The 19773-nt window shown below is 39.9% G+C and overlaps 1 protein-coding gene across 2 annotated transcripts in view; it reads left to right on the forward strand.

The window, feature by feature from the left end:
• The window catches only part of ARMC3 (armadillo repeat containing 3), an 86651-nt gene that overhangs the window by 43134 nt on the left and 23744 nt on the right, over window positions 1-19773 (forward strand). For both annotated transcript variants that reach the window (XM_043479775.1, XM_043479774.1), the window contains one exon: window positions 16358-16607. In XM_043479775.1, coding sequence (XP_043335710.1) covers window positions 16358-16607 — 250 coding nt within the window. The remainder of the gene's footprint in view (window positions 1-16357; window positions 16608-19773) is intronic.

Genomic DNA, 19773 nt, shown 5'->3' on the forward strand with positions numbered 1-19773 from the left:
ATAACATCCTAGACAATCAGGATGATAAGTAATACTCAAAGAAGCTGCCTTCAGATTTTCTCTCAATTTTCCATTTATCAAATTTTTGTTATCTGCCGATATAGTTCCATTTTGTCCACAGAGAGATCAATTAGGACTAGATGGTGCCTGACTTTTCTTCTATGATAATCAACTTTACTTTTGTTACTTAATTTTTCTTATCAATTTTAATTGCTGTTATTTCTTTAACCTATCATATACTGTACATTCTGATTTCTTTTTCCAACTTATGTCTGCTAAGGGAAATGGGACCTGATTGAAAGTGGTTTTATGGTTTTTTTGAGGTCTGTGTAGCTTTTACTTTGGACTTTTTAAGCTAAAAGATACTGAAAGTTAATGGTTTTGAGAAAAATACAGAGTCAGATTTGACCTGTTTGTGCCAAACTCTAAGAACTGGGGTTGAAAAAGATTCTTTCATCAATCAAAAGGAATGAAAACAATCAAGCCCCATTGTCAATCCTTCCAGTCAGTCTCCTAGGGTCTCCTAAGCTAACTACAACAGAAGAGACCACAACAATGATTGGTTATTTGTAGTACCTACTCAAATGACCTTTAAAAAATTATATCAAACTCGGCATGGGTGAGTGTTTCCAATATCAGTTTTTGGAAACAGTCCATTTCATCCCCTTTCCTAGCAATGTACTGTAGGATCGAAGGCTGAGTCCCTGGCTCTGCTGCTGGGTAACTGGAATTGAAATAGTTAGAAAGTCGCTTTTCCACCACATCTAAGTATTAATAGTAAGAGAATAAAGCAAAAACCCAGAGCTGATGTCTTCCAGGTATGTTTAGTAGCTGTTGGGATACTTGATATTTGGTAGCCTAATTTTTTTTTAAAAAAATGCAGTGAAGGGCTGAGAATTCCAGTTTTGTTATTAAAATGTAACCCCTTCCCCTACACTCATATTTCAAGGTGCCTAAAATGGATTTCTGGTTCTTAAACTCAGGGCACCTTCTGGAGTTGGAGACTCACCTCATGAATTAGATGATCACTGGCTTGTTATAACAACATATGATCCTAGTATAATTTCCTTTATGTATGTTGAGGGTAAATCAATATTTTCTAAAGTAAAAAAAGAAAACCAACTGGAGGAAGGAGGAGCATACTTTGTGATGACTTTTTTTTTCCTTGAAAAATCGACAAATGCTTTTAAGTCAAAGTATTTTTATAATCTAAAAACATTTTTATAATATGCATAAAACTTTATAAAATACATGAATTCAGATTTGCACACATCTTGCTTTCTTCCAAAAGAAAACACATTGAAATGTAATAAAATAATATGACAATGAATGAATGTCAAAGTTCTAAGAACCAAAAACAGAGACAAATAAAAATATGATGATGAGAAATCTGGTAGCAGTGACAAACCACCAGACCACCCACACCTCTTTGTGGAAGATTTTCAACTTTAATTATAAGTATGACTTTAATTGGTACCAAAAGATCTCACCTAGTTGTTTTTGTCTGTGAATGTGGCTTCCTAGATAAAGTCTTCTGGACACTTGAAATTTTAATTCTATAATCAATAAAGGGTTTCTAAAATATATAATGAATTTGAATAAAAATCTTCTAAAATCCTCCCCTTCCAAATTTCTGATTGTATGGTCATTAAACTTGGGAGGGGAGAGGGGATGCACTGTGGTTATCATTTTGAGTAAGTGGCTATCATACACGCATGGTAGTGTACTCAGGCCCCTTAGGGAAGGTGCATGCTTGCCTAGCTGCTGAGGATAGCCTCCAGGTGGAGCGCCTTTGGGCTGATACATTTTATTGACTCCTTACACAGGCTGGCAGTGTTAATGTTCACTGCCATCTCTAGAATTGATGGGTAGGGCCAACGCTGACAACGTTCTCTTGAAATCCCTTCTTTTCAGTCGGTGTAAAGCTTGGCTACCAGGTAACCTAGCTTTATCAAATTTTATATAAAAGATAATAATGGAGGACCTGAGGCCACGTCTCTAAGTGGTGTTTTGGTCCTCACAGGCCATTTCTTTCTTTTCTTTCATTTTCTGATAGTTCTCATGTGTGTTCTGGATATGTGAAGTCTCCAGGTATTTTTGAGTTATGGATAAGTAAAGTGTGATTTAAAAATAATTCAAGAAACACAAACCCTTTTACTTATAAACAAACAAGCTACTGTCAGGGAGTAAAATGGTGAAGAGTAAAATAGACAATAAAGTTATTCTGGAAGTCCGTTCACCTCCCAGGAGTGTTTTGCTTTAGGCCTTTTGCATGACCATCCTTTCTGTATGGAATGTTCTTCTACTCCATGAATGCCTACCACGCAGTTCCCCACCCCCTCAATCTGCACAAATGCCACCCCAAGAAGGCCGACGGTGGCCACTGTGGTCACAGCACACCACCCACATACCTTCTCCAGCCTCCTTTCCTGCTGCCCTTTCCTCAGAGCTCTTAGCATTTTCTTAGCAACACACAGCTCATTCATTCTGTTCTCTGACCAGCTCCCAGCACCTTTGTTTAATTCACTGACACACAACAAGCATCTAGAGTAGTTCCCATCCCATAATAGCATTTTGGGGGTGGGGTGGGGGAGTGGGCGCACGCCAACAACACAATCAAAAGGAAAATGACAGTGAAAGAAGATGCCGATAACTTAAAATAGAAAGTGATCATCTGTATTGTGTTGTTTGTTTTCACAGAATTTCATTCACAAAGTGGAAAGCAACTTAGTTCTAAGAGTCTTCTAGCCATACTTTTCATTCTGTATTATCTGCAGAATAAAGTCACTCAAAGTGGACAAAAGGCAATGAATAAGAATAAGCTTGAGGGTACAGGAAAAGAGGACCAGAAGAGCCAGAGTCACTTATTTAAAGTGATAGGAGGGAAAAAAGTAAAATCATTTTTAAGTGAATAAGTAACAAGTGAGGTTAAAACAACCACCATAGAAAGAAATAGGTGGAAATGGAAACAGAGAAACAACAATGAATTTTATATAAATATGCAATCCAGGGGACTTGATGTTCCAGTGGCTAAGATTCTGAGCTCCCAATACAGGAGACCTGAGTTCAATTCCTGGTTGGGGAACTAGGTCCTACATGCCACAACTAAGACCCGGTGCAGCCAAATAAATAAATAATTGTTTAAAAAAGCATTAAAAATGTAATCCAGTTAGTTAATTTGGACACCATTATCCTTTTTTGGTTCATTGTTGATCTTTTTGACAATTCTCAATTTATAATACCTTTTAGAAAGGAGAAAGTTGTTTATTTTTGAAAGAAGTACTATTTCAGCTAAACTACATATTTACATTGTACTTCTTAAATCCAATTAGTCATATCAAAGTTTTATATTATTTACATAACTACCGAGAGCATTTGTTCTTGGTTGACATTTCCTGAGGGGCAGATTCTCTATATTAGAATAGTTTAAACTATTAATTTATAGCATCACTGCCATCTGTTGGATCTGATCAGAATTAGAGTTTTTCAGTCATTCCAAGAATGAGAACTGTTCAGCGCTTTTCATTTCCCAATGCCAACAGTAAGTAAATTTTGGATACTGGTAAACAATGAAAAGATTAGAAAATAATGTGATTGCTAACTAGATATTTTTCAAAAGATACACTTTTTTTAAGAAATAAAACATGAATAAGATTAAAGTGTAAAAAGTAATAACTACAGTTACTTTAATGTTTATAGAGAGGTCAGCTGAAGCTATGGTTTTGCTATAGAAAATGCTCAGTCAAGTCGCTGTTGTATATATATATAGATCATACTAATTCAGTCTTGATTCTTCATATTTACTTCATAGTATCTCCATAAAAACTAGGTGATTTCCTTAAATCTTGCAGAACTTGTTATCTCCATTTCCTTATTTTTAATGTTTTTAAATTTTTTTAAACTTTTTAATTAATTTATTTATGGCTGCACTGGGTCTTCATTGCTATGAGTGGGTTCTCTCGTTGTGAGGAGTGGGGGCTACTCTCTAGTTGCAGTGCACAGGCTTCTCATTTCGGTGGCTTCTCATGTCACAGAACACGGGCTCCAGAGCACTGGCACAGTAGTCGTGGTCCACAGCCTAGTTGTACCCCAGCATGTGGTTCTTCCCAGATCAAGGACTGAACTGCTGTTCCCTGCACTGCAGGATGAATTCTTCATCACTGGACCACCAAGGAAGCCCTATTTTTTTGTTTTTAATAGCCCTTCCCACAACAGCAGTGACTCAAGGCAGCATATATAGTGGTTACTTTAAAAAAAAATTTTTTTTTTTTTTTATTGGACTGCTGGGCCACTGCTGCTTCCACACTACCAGAGACAACTCTTCTCTAGGGACCATCCTGCTATCATGTGACCTGTGGTCAGGACCACAACAAAGGAAATGAGGGGATGAGTAGGGAGAACACCCCAAAGAGACTCCAGGAAGAGACAGAATGCCCCCGAATTATACAGATGTGCATGTTGAGTGCTTTGGGAACTTTTCAATGTCCTCATTCTATATGGATGACCTGTCATTCTGTATTACCAGTGTTCATATTTCTCTTTACTAACACAGAAATAAAGCAGTGACTGAATCATTTTAATATCTAGTAGAATGATTTATCAGGGTGCTAGGCCTAAGATGGGCCTCTCAGGTCATGCTAGTGGTAAAGAACCTACCTGCCAGTGAAGGAGAAGGGACTTGGGTTTGATCCCTGGGTTGGAAGGATCCCCTGGAGGAGGGCAAGGCAACCCACTCCAGTATTCTTGCCTGGAAGATCCCATGGACAGAGGAGCCTGGTGGGCTACAGTCCGTAGGGTCACAAAGAGTAGGACATGACTGAAGTGACCAAGCACGCATGAACATGCCTAAGAAAGTCATGTAATGTGTAGAGAAAATCTTTTAAAGATGTGCCACATATAAAACATCAAGAAAACACAGCACTTCATTTATTCACAATGACCCAACTCTCTATCCATTCAGTATTTTCAGGGAAGGACCTGACCTTGAATAGTTTCTTATAATGTTAAATCTCTCTTGTGTTTGAAAACCACTTTTCAAAGCTTTTTTAAAAATCCTCCCCCCCAATAAATAGGGTTAGTGGAAGGTAGTGTACTTATGTATTTATTTCTACAAATATTTCTTTTACTTTCTTTTATTCTGCAGATTTAAGTATAGACTAGTGCTAGTCTTTAGTAAGTCTCCTACATACAAACAAGTTCTGTTCCGAGAGCTTATTTGTAAGTCCAATTTGTTTATAAGTTCATTTTGCTGATAAATCCAACAAAGTTAGCCTAGGTACCCAACTAACAATTGGCTATATAGTTCAATATGGTAATAGGTTTATAATACTTTTCACACAAATAGTAGGTAAAAAACAAAAAGTAAAACAATTTTAATCGCACAGTACAGCACCTTGAAAAGTACAGTACATTACAACGGCTGGCACACAGGGACTGGCATCAAGTGAACAGGCAAGAAGACTGACTGGAGGAGGAAGGGGAGGTGGGAGATGGTAGAGCTGAAGGATCACCAGCACTAGGAGACGGAGGGCAAGCTGCAGTTTCATTCATGCCTGACATTGATAGCCCAGGTTTTGGTTCCTTGCTGGATTCAGTTCTATCTACCCTCTTGAAAAAAGAATCCAGCGATGTCTGGGTAGTAGCTTTTTCTCTTGTCTTTGATGCACTGGATTGCATTCCTAATGGCTGCTGCAAGCTTTGTGTACCGTTCCACATTTGGGTCCTGTGTCTCAAAAGCTAACAGTGTCTCCTCAAATAAAGAAAACCCTCTTGCCATTTCCTGCATCGTGAATCTCTTTGGCTCTTTAATTACGTCTTCTTCCTCCTTTCTCTGGGTACATGTACATCTTTGAAAGTTCACAACTTGAAGGTTCCTATGTAGGGGATGTACTGTATTTTCTTGTGCACTTGAGGCTGTAGTGCAGTGAATGATGATGGTCATTTCAAAGGAGGGGACAAAACACCTCTCTTAAAGTTGGCAAAACATCACAAGATTCACTTCCACATTGCCATTCCCCTCCAGGAAGATATATATATTTATCTCCCAGATGGCTAGAGATGCAAACCATCACCCTTTGAAAATAAACTTTAACATCTGTTCTAGATCATACTTCTTGACCAGTCCACACAGATTCACTTAGGAATAAGTAATCTTGTCATTTACAGTACTTTTTTTTTTTAATCAAAGAAATATTGACCATAGTAATAATCCACTGTGATTTACAACATTAAAATGCAGCCTCAGGAAAAATGCAAACTCATGTTACAGACGTGATGTATGGGCTGGACTTGGTAATGCTAAAGCTGTGCAGTTATGGTCTTTGTTAGGGCTTTTCACAGGGGAAAATGTTTTCAGCAGTCCGTTTTCCTCTAACAGTGGAGTAACTGTGTCTTCATACTGACCCCTAGTGGCAGTTTAGGAAGATGTTGGGGGAGGGGCAGAAAAGGTAATGGGAGATTTGCTCTGTATTTTAGTGAAAATGCACACCGACTTAATCTGAAATATTCTTCAGTGTGTTTAAAATAATATTTAAAAACATTACTGAAAGACTGTGATCTGGAAATCATTCCATTGTGGTGCTTTTAAACAGATAATATTCTACTGCTGTGTGTTAATAGATACTTGTCTTTGTCTCCTTTTAAGGTGAAGTCATTTCAAAATATTTTGACACATTCATTGTCCTGGTGGCTGAATATCACCTGTGCTACATAACCATATAGGATAAATATAATACGCTTAACCGACATAAATTAATCTTGTTGTTATGGTACTTACTCTAGAGCTGAATTTTTTGCTCTTGACTTTGTATAATAGAAATTATTTGGTTTTAAAATTCTTACTTATATCACTTTATTGTCAGATGCTACCTCCTTCAAATTAAAATGCTCATAAGATGAGAATCCTCCAAGATAACTTGAATTAGTTCCTTTTACAAAGTTCAATTTTGTAGTAAGGATGTATCAAACTTTTGTATTCAGGATGATACCTCAAAAAACTTATTTAAAGTGTTATTCACTATCTTGAAAGCCTTCTGAAATTAACAGATAAAATACATGGGAGGCACCTTCATGGTAAACTTAAGTAGTATTCTTTCCTTATTTCCATCCAAGTTTACTGAGTGGATACTTTCTATTTCTACTCACCTTAGTACCTAGATTCCTTCTCTGCTAACTGTATATTGATAAACACCTCTGATTTTAAGGAATATATAGAATGAAAAGCTGGATTTTGCAATGAAACAAGTCAATTCCATATCCCCATCTTGCGTCAGTTGATCCCTAGTCGACCTTCACAGTTTGAATTTTATTAGCTACCAGTTGAGGCTAGATGAATCCCACAAAATGTTCAATTAGAAAATTATCTATCCTGCTTTTATTACCTGGAAAGCAAAGACTGACATTTGCATAACCTTATTTTAAATTTGCTAGTACCTCTTTCAGGCTTAATTTCCAATGTAACTTATTTTAAGAGGAAATTATCAAACAGTTTGGATAACTTTATATTGTATGATCCTTTTCTCTCTCAATTTGAAGCCATGCTTATACTTACATAAATTCCACTTTTACTCGTCCTTGACTTTTATATTAATCTTTTCCCATGATTTTCCATCCCTCTGAAAACAGCCTTCATTGCTCATTTGTTGCCTAAACAAAGACTTAGGAGTGATGCTTGAGGAAATTGCTTCAGCTCCAGCCCTGCAGGGGTTGGAGATTTGACTGTCTAGCTGAAAAGTTGTCTGAAAATGAAAAGTTCATACATAGATGCAAATTTGTAAATAGGATGCTATTTTCCCATGATCCCAGAAATAGAGACAGGATTATAGGAAAATCTCTGCCCTTGTGGCTCACTGAGTAGGTGTGGGTAATGATGTGATAATGTTGCTGATGTGGTGACAATGATGTTGATAGCAATGATGAAATGATGATGATAGTTGGAATGTGTGGCCAGGCACTGAGCTAAGTACTTGAAATGGAATGTATCAGTAAATACTCGAAGCGTTCCCTATGATGTATCGAGTCTTATCATCACGTCCATTCTGCAGATGAGGAAACAGAAGCACAGTCCTTGTTCAAGGTTACAGAGGTGGGATGGATACTATACGCCAAGCCAGTCAGCTACCTACCTCCAGAGAAAGCTCATGATTTTTCTTTCTCTGCCTCCTGCTCACTATCTCCCTGAGTTTGAGCTTCTCCAAATCTTCCCACCAAAATGTTTCCCTCTGCCTTCTTGGTCTCTTTGGATTCCACCAGACTGGAGGCACCTTTGGAGAAGTGAGTTTCCATCCCCTCCTCTCCTTCCTCCCTCCTTCCACCTTTCCCCCAGGTTTCTTTCCCCGTTATCACTTAACTTCCTCCTCATCCTTGTTTTCTCTTTATAAGAGAATAAGAAACAAGAAAAAAAAATGTATTCAAAGGTTAGTAAGAATTTCCCAAAATGCTGTGCGTCAAAATGGTCTCCCTTATTTCTCATTTCCTAAGGAATGATGAAGTAAACCAAATGGATGCTGGCTTCCCGCCCCGCCCCCCACCCCCAGAAAATACAATATTTGTTTAAAGCTTAAGATATTAATAATTGAAAAAAACCCATAGTGAACTAAAAGTCAGATCACCATGGTTTTAATTTTGTGTCTGTTGATTGACTTGCTCCCTGAGTAATTCTCTCACTAAATTTTATCTTTCTTAACTATAAAACAAAAACAAAATAAAAATGGAATCTGGATTCTATTTTGCACGTCCAAGTGATTACCCTTGATCCAGGGAGCCTGCAACACAAATTTCCACTAGGAATAGATGGGATCACTCTTTACCACTTTTATCATTTTATCCCAAAGTCTAAGGAAGTTATTATCTGTGAATTTTGGTTTCTTGTGTAAATTATTTCACTGTCACTTGGGTGTTCTTTTTGTGCCAGGCACTGTTCTCGGCTGTAGGGGTACTGTAGGGAACATGACAATGGTTCCATGAAACTGCTTTCATAGAGCTTACAGGTTGGACAGGAAGACAGACAACACATGAGTAATTTTAAGGTAATTTCAGAGGCAATAACAGTATGGATTAAATAAAACAGCATGATATCATAGAGAGGGGCATGCATGACACCAGGGTTGTGAAAGGAGTCACAGGAATGACACAGCTCATCAAAGAGGGTCTCTCCGAAGAAGCGACGTTAGAGCTGATGAGCTGAGGATAGTCCTGGCAATGGCCAGTGGTTTTTTTCTTTTTTCTTTTTTTATGTGGTCACACTAGAGATTTCAGCATCCTTATTATTTAGTTAAGAAAATCAACAACGTGGTATCCCTAATTACTTTGGGATTGTGGCCCCTGTCACATCCAGATATGTAAACAGACTGACTTCCAGGCTAAACAGAAACATTTGATAGCTGCAGAAGGGACTGATTATGAATGTTCTAACACCTTGACCATTATCCCTATTTTATCAGGAGACAAGTCAGCCATGTTAAATGAAGACAGTTGTTCTTTCCTGATGGCATCTAGTTTATTATTGGCAGGCATTCCAGTTTTTTGAGACAGAAGGTGGCATGTATGGAAGTGAGGTATCCTGATTGAACAGATAGGTCAATAAAGATTCCTTGTCACTTGTAAGAAAATTACATTTGATTTCCCTGCACCTTGACTGACTGCCTCGTAATTGGTAAAAACAAACAAAACAACAACAAAAAAACCCTGTGTGTTCTCTGTGGAGGGGGCAGGTTAGGGTGTACTCGACTCCTCGCAACTAGCAGTTTTCTCTTGAAAAATCCTGATGTCGCAGCAACTGTAGTTAAAAGCATATTCTGGAAGCCCCCAAATCGTACTTGCTAGGGCACCTCGGTATGATGGAAACAATTTGATTTCACATACTTAAAAAATTTTTTTTGCATTTTTTTTTTCTTATTTTGCTATAGGAGGCAAAGCTTCCTCCGTTTGTTTTCATGGATGGGTTTCACTTTAATAATAATATTACTTTACATTCTTTAAGATTTTTGCCTGCAGTTTAATCATGATTCAGTCCCTTACTACAGGATAAACGTCTTTAAATATTTCTTTAAAAAGAGACAATCTCTTGGCTACTTTTGTCAATCCTGGGGTTCAGCCAGAGTTGGGGGGCACATTTCTTTGTCTTTTGCAGCTGTGGGGCTGCCTCGGGGTGACGGCTGTTTGGGACTCAGAAATCGATCAATTTAACGAACACCCTCGACTTCTCGGGTCATTACCTTTGAAAAGCTGGCTGGAATGAGAGTCAGGAATCCTGTTCACAGCATTCCAAATCTGGCTGTGATAACCAGGAGATCTGTTTATCTTAGCGGCCCGCGCCCCACCCCCCTTGCACCTGTATAGACTCGCGGGAACCCGCAATTAAACTCGCCAGCCCCCAGTCATTGCTGCACATGTACCTCCCCGCCCCACTCGCAGCGTGTCTGCCACCAATATGTCTTTCTTTGGTGTGACAAACCTCACGGAGACATATGAAAAGCCGTGCTGGTGGGAATGGTTGTAATCACTGTTAACAAACAAGGTTCTGATTGCCAATATTACCATCTGTTCCATCGGGTTCCACATATTCCCCGGTATGTGGGCTCTGTTAAACAGATTTTCCGTGCGGCCCAAGGTCACCCTTGATTCATGTAACCAGCCTTTGCAGATGGGTTAAATGTGAGCCTCCCAACAGCAGCAAGAATCAACATCCGAGAGGTACCAAATCATGTCCTCCGAAGACAGAGCCCAAATAAACATTCCACCGTGTCCGCAAAGACAGAATATCCACATCCCTTGATACCCGAAAGGAGTAGATCCCAAAGACACTGTGTGAAGTGCAAGATTCGTCTATTACACTCCCTATAAAAATGACTTCACTGTATAATTAGAGAAGCCCAGGGGTGAGGAGGAAATAACCTGCTTTCAAGAGCAGCTGTTTAAGTGATACAAGTGGAGATCCCCATACTGTTGAGTCCGCTCCCTTCTTGCGAACTTAAAACTGAGCTGAGTACTTTTCCCTCTGTTTCTCAACACCTGCAGAGGTTCTCATCACTCCCCTTGAGGTGATTCAAGTCAATTAAAATATATTGATCTTCTCAGCACTGGGGATATAAAAAGACTGCCTGAGAAGTAGGTACCAGGCTTAGACACAGAGGAGGGGTGATTAATAAGGAGGGGCAGTAATGGATGCGGATAACTTCACCTAGGAAGGGGCGAGTGAGCGGTTTTGCAGGGTGAGCTAGTGGTCCTCAGGCAGAGGTGTGGGAGAAATAGGGCAAGGCGTTTGGGGCAAAGAGAGCATGAGTGCAAAGGCACACAGACATGAAACAGCATAGTGAATACAGGGAGGCCTAAAGTAGACGCTCTTTTGCAACTGAAATTTTCCTTAGTATTCTTAGTGCCCCTGCTGTAAGTGCTTTTTCACTGTGGGGCTTGGGGACTTAATATAAAAAAACTTTTGTGTTGAATTCCTTTCCATAACATGTGCCATGAAATAATATTTTGAGATGGTTACTATTCTCTGACTGTGAACGTTTGTACCAAAATCTCATTTTTTAAAACAAAAAGAAACTTTTATGTTTAGCAAATGCATGCTCTGAGCTCATGTGAAAAAGAGACCTAACCTAGTTTGGGGGTCAAGAAATGCTTCCTTGAGGAGGAGATATTAGTGCTGAACTTTGAAAGATGAATGGGAATTATCGGGGGAAGAAATGTCCAGTCAGGGAGACCAGAGTGTGAGGACAGCCTGAGGTGACACGGAGCCTGGCAAGGTTGCCAGAAAGGCCTGGGATGCAGCAACAGGGAGTGCTGGCAGGGAGCGTGGGGGTGAAGGGGACAGGGTCAGCTCATGCTCAGCCCCCGAGAACTCATGCTCAGCCCCAGAGGACACATGAGACATCCAGGGCTTTATCCTGAGCAGTGGGGAATGGTGGAAGCTTTAAGTAGAGGGGAAATATTATATTTATTATTTAAAAAGTAACTTTAGTTCATTCTGTTTTGACAGACTCCAGGTCCACCCACATCTTTTCAAATGACCCAATTTCATTCCCTTTTATGGCTAAGAAAGAGAAAAACAAATACCATATATTTAACACATGTATGCAGAATTTAGGAAAATGGCACAAATGAACCTAGTTCCAGGGCCGGAATAGAGACACAGACAGAATAGATGTGTGGACACGAGGTGGGGTAGGGAGGGTGGGATGAACTGGGAGATGAGGTTTGACATAAATATACTTGGCTGCGTTCTCAGTCAGTCAGTTGTGTCTGACTCTTTTGTGACCCCATGGACTGTAGCCCACCAGGCTCCTCTGTCCATGGAATTTTTCAGGCAAGAATGCTGGAGTGGGCTGTTATTTCCTACTCCAAGGGATCTTCCCAACCCAGGGATCAAACCTGCTTCTCTTGCATCTCCTGCGTTGACAGGTGGATTCTTTACCATTGTGCCAAAGCAAATAGATAGTGGGAATCTTCAGTATAGCACAGGGAGCTCAGCTCCGTGCTGTGATGACCTAGATGGATGGGAAGGGAGGGTGAGAGGGAGGCTCAAGAAGGAGAGGATATATGTATACATATAGCTGGTTTACTTCATCATACAGCAGAAATTAACACAACATTGTAAACCAATTATACTCCAATAAAAATATAAAAGTGAAAGAAGTTTAAATCACTTTAGTAACTTCTCCAGTGGTCTAGTGGCTAGCACTCTGTGCTCCCCATGCAGGGGGCGTGGGTTTGATCCCTAGTCAGGGAACTAGATCCCATGTGCTGCAACTAAGGTTTAGAAAGAAGATCCCACGTGTGGCAAGTAAGACTCAGTGCAGCCAAATACATATATGTATATATACATATATATGTATAAATATGTGTGTGTATATATATATTTTTTAAATCACTAACTGTAAGATGGAGAAAAGTTTGGAGTGGATGAGGGGGAAAGTGTGTTAGGAGAGAACTTACATCAATCCATAAGAAAGGATATTGGATTGGATTCAGAGGGAGAGATGGAGATAGAGGAAAGGGAGGGATTTGAGAAATACAGAGGAGGGAAATAGTCAGGACTTGGTAATAAATTGACAGACATGACATGTCAAACTTCACTTCTATTTACATATATGATATAAACATGTTTTCATACATCCCCATATTTGGTTTTTAGTTTGGTTAAACTTTTCAATTTACATTTTAAACTCTTATTTGATTAAAGTCCAACCGGATGGAGACTAATGAGAGTAAATATCAGAAAATAGGTTCAGATTGTCGCAATGACATATGACCCTGTAATTCTGTATTTTGTAACAAAGTAGTTTGACTTTTGTCCTATCCATTTGAATACTGTTCCATCTAGGAAACTAAAATTGTGTTTTAGAATAGGATAGGATTTGGCTTGTGTATATGTTAGACATGGGGGAAATAAGACATAGTGTCTTGGGTTTGAAAGATACAAAATTAATGCAATTCTTTTTTTTTTAAAGTACAAATTCTGCACTCCATTTCTATAACTGAAATTAGTTTTTTTAAGTAAGACTAATAGCTTGATTTTCCATATCATAATTTAATCTCATTTATGCATTTTGCACTTAGAGCTGCCCATAGCAAATTATGGGCAGATATGTATACATTCTGTTACATTGCTCTCCCAGCTGTGCATGTATGATTTGGTGCTGGCAGTTATGTTCAATTTAGTAAAAGCTATATTCCACTGTGTCTAGAATCTTCGAGCTTTTTGAACAGCTAGTACATAAAAATGCACTTCCCTTTACTGCCTCCATAAAGAGCAAAGAAAGAGCAGAAGGTAGAGTATAAATGAACCAGGGCCAGACATGCTTTTGTACAGGAGAAAGAGAGAAGCAGAATCCAGGCAGAAAGACTGAGAGCAGAGGCACGCCTGATGAAAATCCCTGTGTCTCCATGACCCAGGAGAAACTAAAATGATGGAGTATGATCCTATGTACTTACTTAAATTTTCTATAAACTCCCTGATACACACAAAAGACAAAACCTTTGAGAATTTACTGAAATGCATTTACTTAAAATACTTCTGGCTTCTCTCATGGATACCATTGTGTGCTCTTTCTTTACACTCCAAGATGTGTTAAAAAGAGAACATCTAAAACCACTAAGTACATTTTAACCAAGGTGTGTTTACAATGATTAAGAATCACAAAGTATTTGGTTTAAGGAACGGATTACATTAAGTACATGAAAAACAAGTCAAAGGAAACAAAATATTTTGAGGTTTAAGCATTGGAAGAACTGATGCTAAAGCTGAAGCTCCAATACTTTGGCCACCTGATTCAAAGAATTGACTCACTGGAAAAGACCCCAATGCTGGGAAAGATTCAGGGCAAGAGGAGAAGGGGGTGACAGAGGATGAGATAGTTGGATGGCATCACTGACTCAATCGACATGAGTTTCAGCAAGCTCCTGGAGTTGGTGAAGCACTGGGAGGCCTAGTGTGCTGCAGTCCACAGGGTAACAAAAAGTCAGACACAACTTAGCGACTAAACAACAAGAAGCATATACTAATTAGAAGATATGCATAATTTAAAATTACTGCTGGTAGTTTTTATGTCAATTTTTACTATAAGTTGAATATGAGAAGTTCCACCAAATTTAGACTATATTAGAGCCTCAAATTTTCCCTTCTTCATAAAATCAAATGACCACCATGTCAATAATAGGAGAGAGGTGTAATGTGAAATAATCTTAAGAGTGTTTATTTTATACTTGAGGAAAGGTAATTAAATGCTCTCCCTCAGTCTGTCATAATGAGATGCAGGGCCTTCCTCTCAATATTTTTCTTGGGCTTCCTCCCAAATTTTGGTCACCTGTCATCAAACCAAATTGTAAAGGATGCTTTCCGAGAGAAAGACTGGGAGGTGACACAGAGGGTTAAACAGACACCAGGGACTGGAAGAGGGGAAACACGGAGCTGAGTGCTCACTCCACCTTGGTGACAATCAACATGGTGTGTTTTCTGGATGGATTTATATAAACCAGGGTGGGAGCTGCCTTCAAGGCAAACACCAAGGAACCCTTCATTCTCCAGAATGATGTCATTCCGTTCCTGCCCAATGGCTGCAGTTGAGTCTCCTTCAGGGCTAGTTTGTGCCTAATCACAGCTTCCTTTTACCTAGAGCTACCAGTCTCCTTATTGAGGTCATATGTGTATTCTGCTCTCTGATGAATAATTGTGATGACTTCTGTTTTGACATATCAATTCTCCTTCACTATCAGCAAATTTAGGTGACAAAACCAAATTAAATTGAACTCATCAGAATGCAGGGTGATGAGCTAAACTATATAGCCTCAGGGTTGTTTTTTTTTTTTTTCTTCAATTTTGGTTATTAATATGATCCTAAATTTTTAAAGTGTCAAATATAACCTGAAAGAGATGTTAGTATTATTGGAGTCTTAAGTGTACTTTTATTGTCTTGATTACTTCTATTACCATGATGATTTAAACAGATTTTTAATACAATTTGGGGTCTTCCTTTAAAACCAGGATGCTCTATACATCTTATTGCTTGAAACATCATACGTGAAGCAACTCCAAACATTAAAGAACATAATTAAATAATCTTTCACCTGTTAAAATTATGTCTTTTAAATTTATACTCTTTTATGAGCTTTTTGAGTGATTACAAAGCAAGGACTATAGAAAGTATAGTGTTTTTATAAGAAGGTTTAGGATTTCTCATTGTGAGAAAATGTTAATAATATATTAATGGATGATGGTAGTATTTTTATACTAGAAATAGGAAATTTAACAACTGGATATGCCTACATTACTAAAATTATTTTTTGTCAATATCATGACTTTGATCTTGATGTTTAATTTGTAAAAGCAACATTCGCCCATCAAAATGATTTGCTGCCTTCAAAGGTGTTAACATCTACCTACAGTTAACAGTTTCATTTAAAAAGAAGACAAACTGAAGAATTTTATCTTAAATTTCCATGTTTACTCATTCCTCCTATTTAAGCTTTGTTTTCTTACTGGTTAGAAATATTTTAATAGAATTCAGTAACTATTGAATTGGAATTTCCGGATCGTATAAGTATTACCGAGTTAAAAAATGAACAGCTGTAGTAGAGTTTCTAAGAAGCAATCATGCATTTTTCTATAACCCAAAGCTGCAGATGTAGGGAAAGGATTATTTAAATTCATTCATAACTTGACATTACCCCCCCCCACCCTCCCCCAGACTCCATTTAAATCCCCAGCGCTTCAACGTCAGGTTCATCGCCCGCGTAAATTAATTTCTTTCTAAAATTGTCTTTATGCACTCGTTTGTTTTATAAGCTTAGCTGTAGGCTCCAAAGATCAGTTCTTGAAGTGGGGTGAACAGCATTCATTTCTCCTTCGTTGACCCAGAGCTGCTGCGGAAGGTGATGGTATAGACGCGTTAATCAACACCCTGTCCAGCAAACGAGACGGAGCCATCGCCAACGCAGCCACGGTGCTGACGAACATGGCCATGCAGGAGCCCCTCCGCCTGAGCACCCAGAGCCATGACGTCATGCACGCCCTGCTCAGCCCGCTGCAGTCGGCCAACACCACCGTGCAGAGCAAAGCCGCCCTCACCGTTGCTGCAGCCGCGTGTGACGCGGACGCCCGCACAGAGGTGAGCGTTTGCGTCACTTTCCTTCTCCTGGTCGATGCCTACCCTGCGTTCATTTGAAACATTTTCAAGTGTTTCACCGCATCCATCCCTCAAGATGCAAGATGTTGGGAAACAAACTGACCTCATGCAGCCAAGAAAGTGAGTGACTGAGCACTCACGTAAATGGAGTATGGTCTATAAAAATATTGAATTGCTATGTTGTACGCCTAAAACTAATGTAAATAACCACCTATATGTAATGCATGTAGTATGTAAACCAATTATACTTCAGTTTTTAAAAAAGGAATAGGTACATTTGTCATCCCCATTTTACAGAGGAGGAAATGGGTCTAAAAAGAATTAATGTGTGTAAAGCAGAGCTGATTGGTCGGGAAGTCAGGCTTGTGAGAAAACATCTTTCTCAGCCCAGAGCCCCTGCCCTCACACAGTGCTGTCTGCTCAGACAACGGACAAATCTCCTCCTCTGTCTCTTAGATGTTTTTCCTACCCCCCGCTTCTTAGTTCCTATTGACTCAATTCATTTGTATTCATCTCAGACGGTAAAAAATTTGCCTGCAATCCGGGAGACCCAGGTTTGATCCCAGGTCAGGAAGATCCCTTGGAGAAGGGAATTGCTACCCACTCCAGTATTCTTTCCTGTAGAATTCCATGGACAGAGAAGCCTGGTGGGCTACAGTCCACTGGGTCACAAAGAGTCAGACACGACTGAGTGACTTGGCACTGGCATATATTTCTTTGGCTGTCCTGGGTCTTAGTTGCAGCATGTGAACTCTTAGATGCAGCATGTGGGATCTAGTTCCCTGGCCAGGGATTGAACCCTTGCCCTCTGCATTGGGAGAGTGAAGTCTTAGCCACTGGACCACCAGGGAAGTCCCTAAACTGACCTTTCAATATATGAGCCTCATCACATCACTGCAAGTCCCCGGTGGTGTGCCACTCCCCCACGGGAACAGTTATGTAAAGGCTTGAGACGATCCACCTGTGCTGCCTCAGCCTGAACTCACCTCCCAGGTGTAACGCTACACTCTAGAAATACCATACGATTTGTAATTGTCAGCATGCTCAGTTTTCTTATTTATACTTCCTTGATGTGTCTGCTCAGAAAGCTAGTCTCACATTTGTCCACCTGATAAATGCCTGTTTCTCCTTCAACATGCAGCTCAGCCATTCCATCCTGCATGAGGCCTGCCTTCAGTCCTCAAACAGGGACTCAAACGTCCTGCTCTTGTGGCCCCACCACTCCCTGTGCATGCCTTCCCTGAACTCAGTCTTGCGTTAGCTTTTGTACGTAAGACCATAAACTCCCTGAGGCTTTAAGGAAGGGAACCGAAGTTTCCTTTCCCTGTGTTCATGTCATTGATACATATCTGGCACACAGTGTAGGCTTGATAAGCAGTTGTTGAATGAATGAGTGGATGAATAAATGAATGGAGGAATGATTGGAGAAATTCATAAACGAGTTAGATATTTGCCAAAAGAGCACATGGAGTCAGATTGCTATCTTGTATTATACTCAGAAATAAAGATGTTCAGAAATTTGGCTTGCTAAACATGAGATGCTTCAAGTAAACTTTACAAAGCTGCCCAAGTTACTTGTGCTAATGTGTAATTTCCATCAGAGCCCCTGTGTTTGAGAAGAACATGATTGGAAGTGGATCATGTCTCATAAGGGCTCCTGTTTTCAAATACTACACAGAGACACCTGTAGAATATTCCTTTGTCCTCCAGGCTTAGATAGCACAGTATTACATTTCAGACAGGGAGACAAGCACTCTGTCAAATCTTTCTCCCAGCCCCCCCATCTGAATAATTTTATACATGAGTGATTTCTTTTAATAGGGTAATTAGTGTAGTTCCCCCTGATTCTCTTCTTGTTCTTTTTCTTTTTCACTCCTTGAAGAAATATGAATGATAGAATGGATCGTCCTCTGGAGAACTGCTTCAGCATTGCCTTGGCCACACGGCTGGCTTGGTCACAGTGTCTGGTGACACGGGTGCCACTTACCTGCATTGGTTACTCCTGCCCAGCTTTGGAGACCATGTCTGTTTTCTACTGCTGCCGTAACAAATGACCACAACTCAGTAGCTTAAAGCAATTGTTGTTGTTCAGTCACTAAGTCGTGTCTGACTCCTTGCGACCCTGTGGACTGCAGCATGCCAGGCTCCCCTGTATTTCACTATTTCCCGGAGTTTGCTTGAATTCATGTCCATTGAGTCAGTGATGCTATCTAACCATCGCATCCTCTGCTGCCTTCTTCTCCTTTTGCCTTCAATCTTTCCCAGCATCAGGGTCTTTTCCAATGAGTCGGCTGTTCATATCAGGTGGCCAGATACGATTCTGTTATCTCACATTTGGGAGGTCAGAAGTCTGAAAATGGGTCTTATGGGTTAACGTTAGGATATTAACAGAGCTGCGATCCTTCTGGAGACTTGACGGGACTGTTTCCTGACCCTTTCTAGCTTTGACCATCCATCTCCATTTCTTGACTGTGGCCCTTTCCTCTATCTTCCAAGCAGATTACTGCAATATCTGTTTCTACAAATTTCCTTTCCCTACTCCACACACTCTTATCTCCCTCTTCTTAAAAGAACCCTTGTAATTAAATTGGGTCCACTTGATAATTCAGAACAATCTTCCCATCTTCAAATCCCTAACTTAACCACATCTGCCAGAACCCTCCAGGGTACAAAGGCATCTCTGGGAGCCCATGGTTCTGTCCACCGCAGGACCAAATGCACCAGCAGTGGTGAGAAGCAGAGTGAATGAACATGGGACACTGCACTTTAGGGGAAGGAGAACAGGTTCTTTGCCCTATCTCTGCCCTGTGTAAAATCACAATGACCTCTCTCACGGTGGGGGGGACACATGTATACCTGTGGCTGATTCATGTTGTTGTATGGCAAAAGCCATCACAGTATTATAATTTTTCTCCAAATAAAATATCTTTTAATATCCATTTTTAAATTATTTATTTAGTTGGCTTTGGACTTCCCTGGTGGCTCAGACAGTAAAGCGTCTGCCTACGATGTGGGAGACTCAGGTTTGATCCCTGGGTCAAGAAGATCCTCTGGAGAAGGAAATGGCAACCCACTCTAGTACCCTTGCCTGGAAAATCCCACGGATGGAAGAGAGTGGTAGGCTACGGTCCACAGGGTCGCAAAGAGT

The sequence above is a fragment of the Cervus canadensis genome, chromosome 10 (assembly GCF_019320065.1).
Source record: "Cervus canadensis isolate Bull #8, Minnesota chromosome 10, ASM1932006v1, whole genome shotgun sequence".
NCBI lineage: Eukaryota > Metazoa > Chordata > Mammalia > Artiodactyla > Cervidae > Cervus > Cervus canadensis.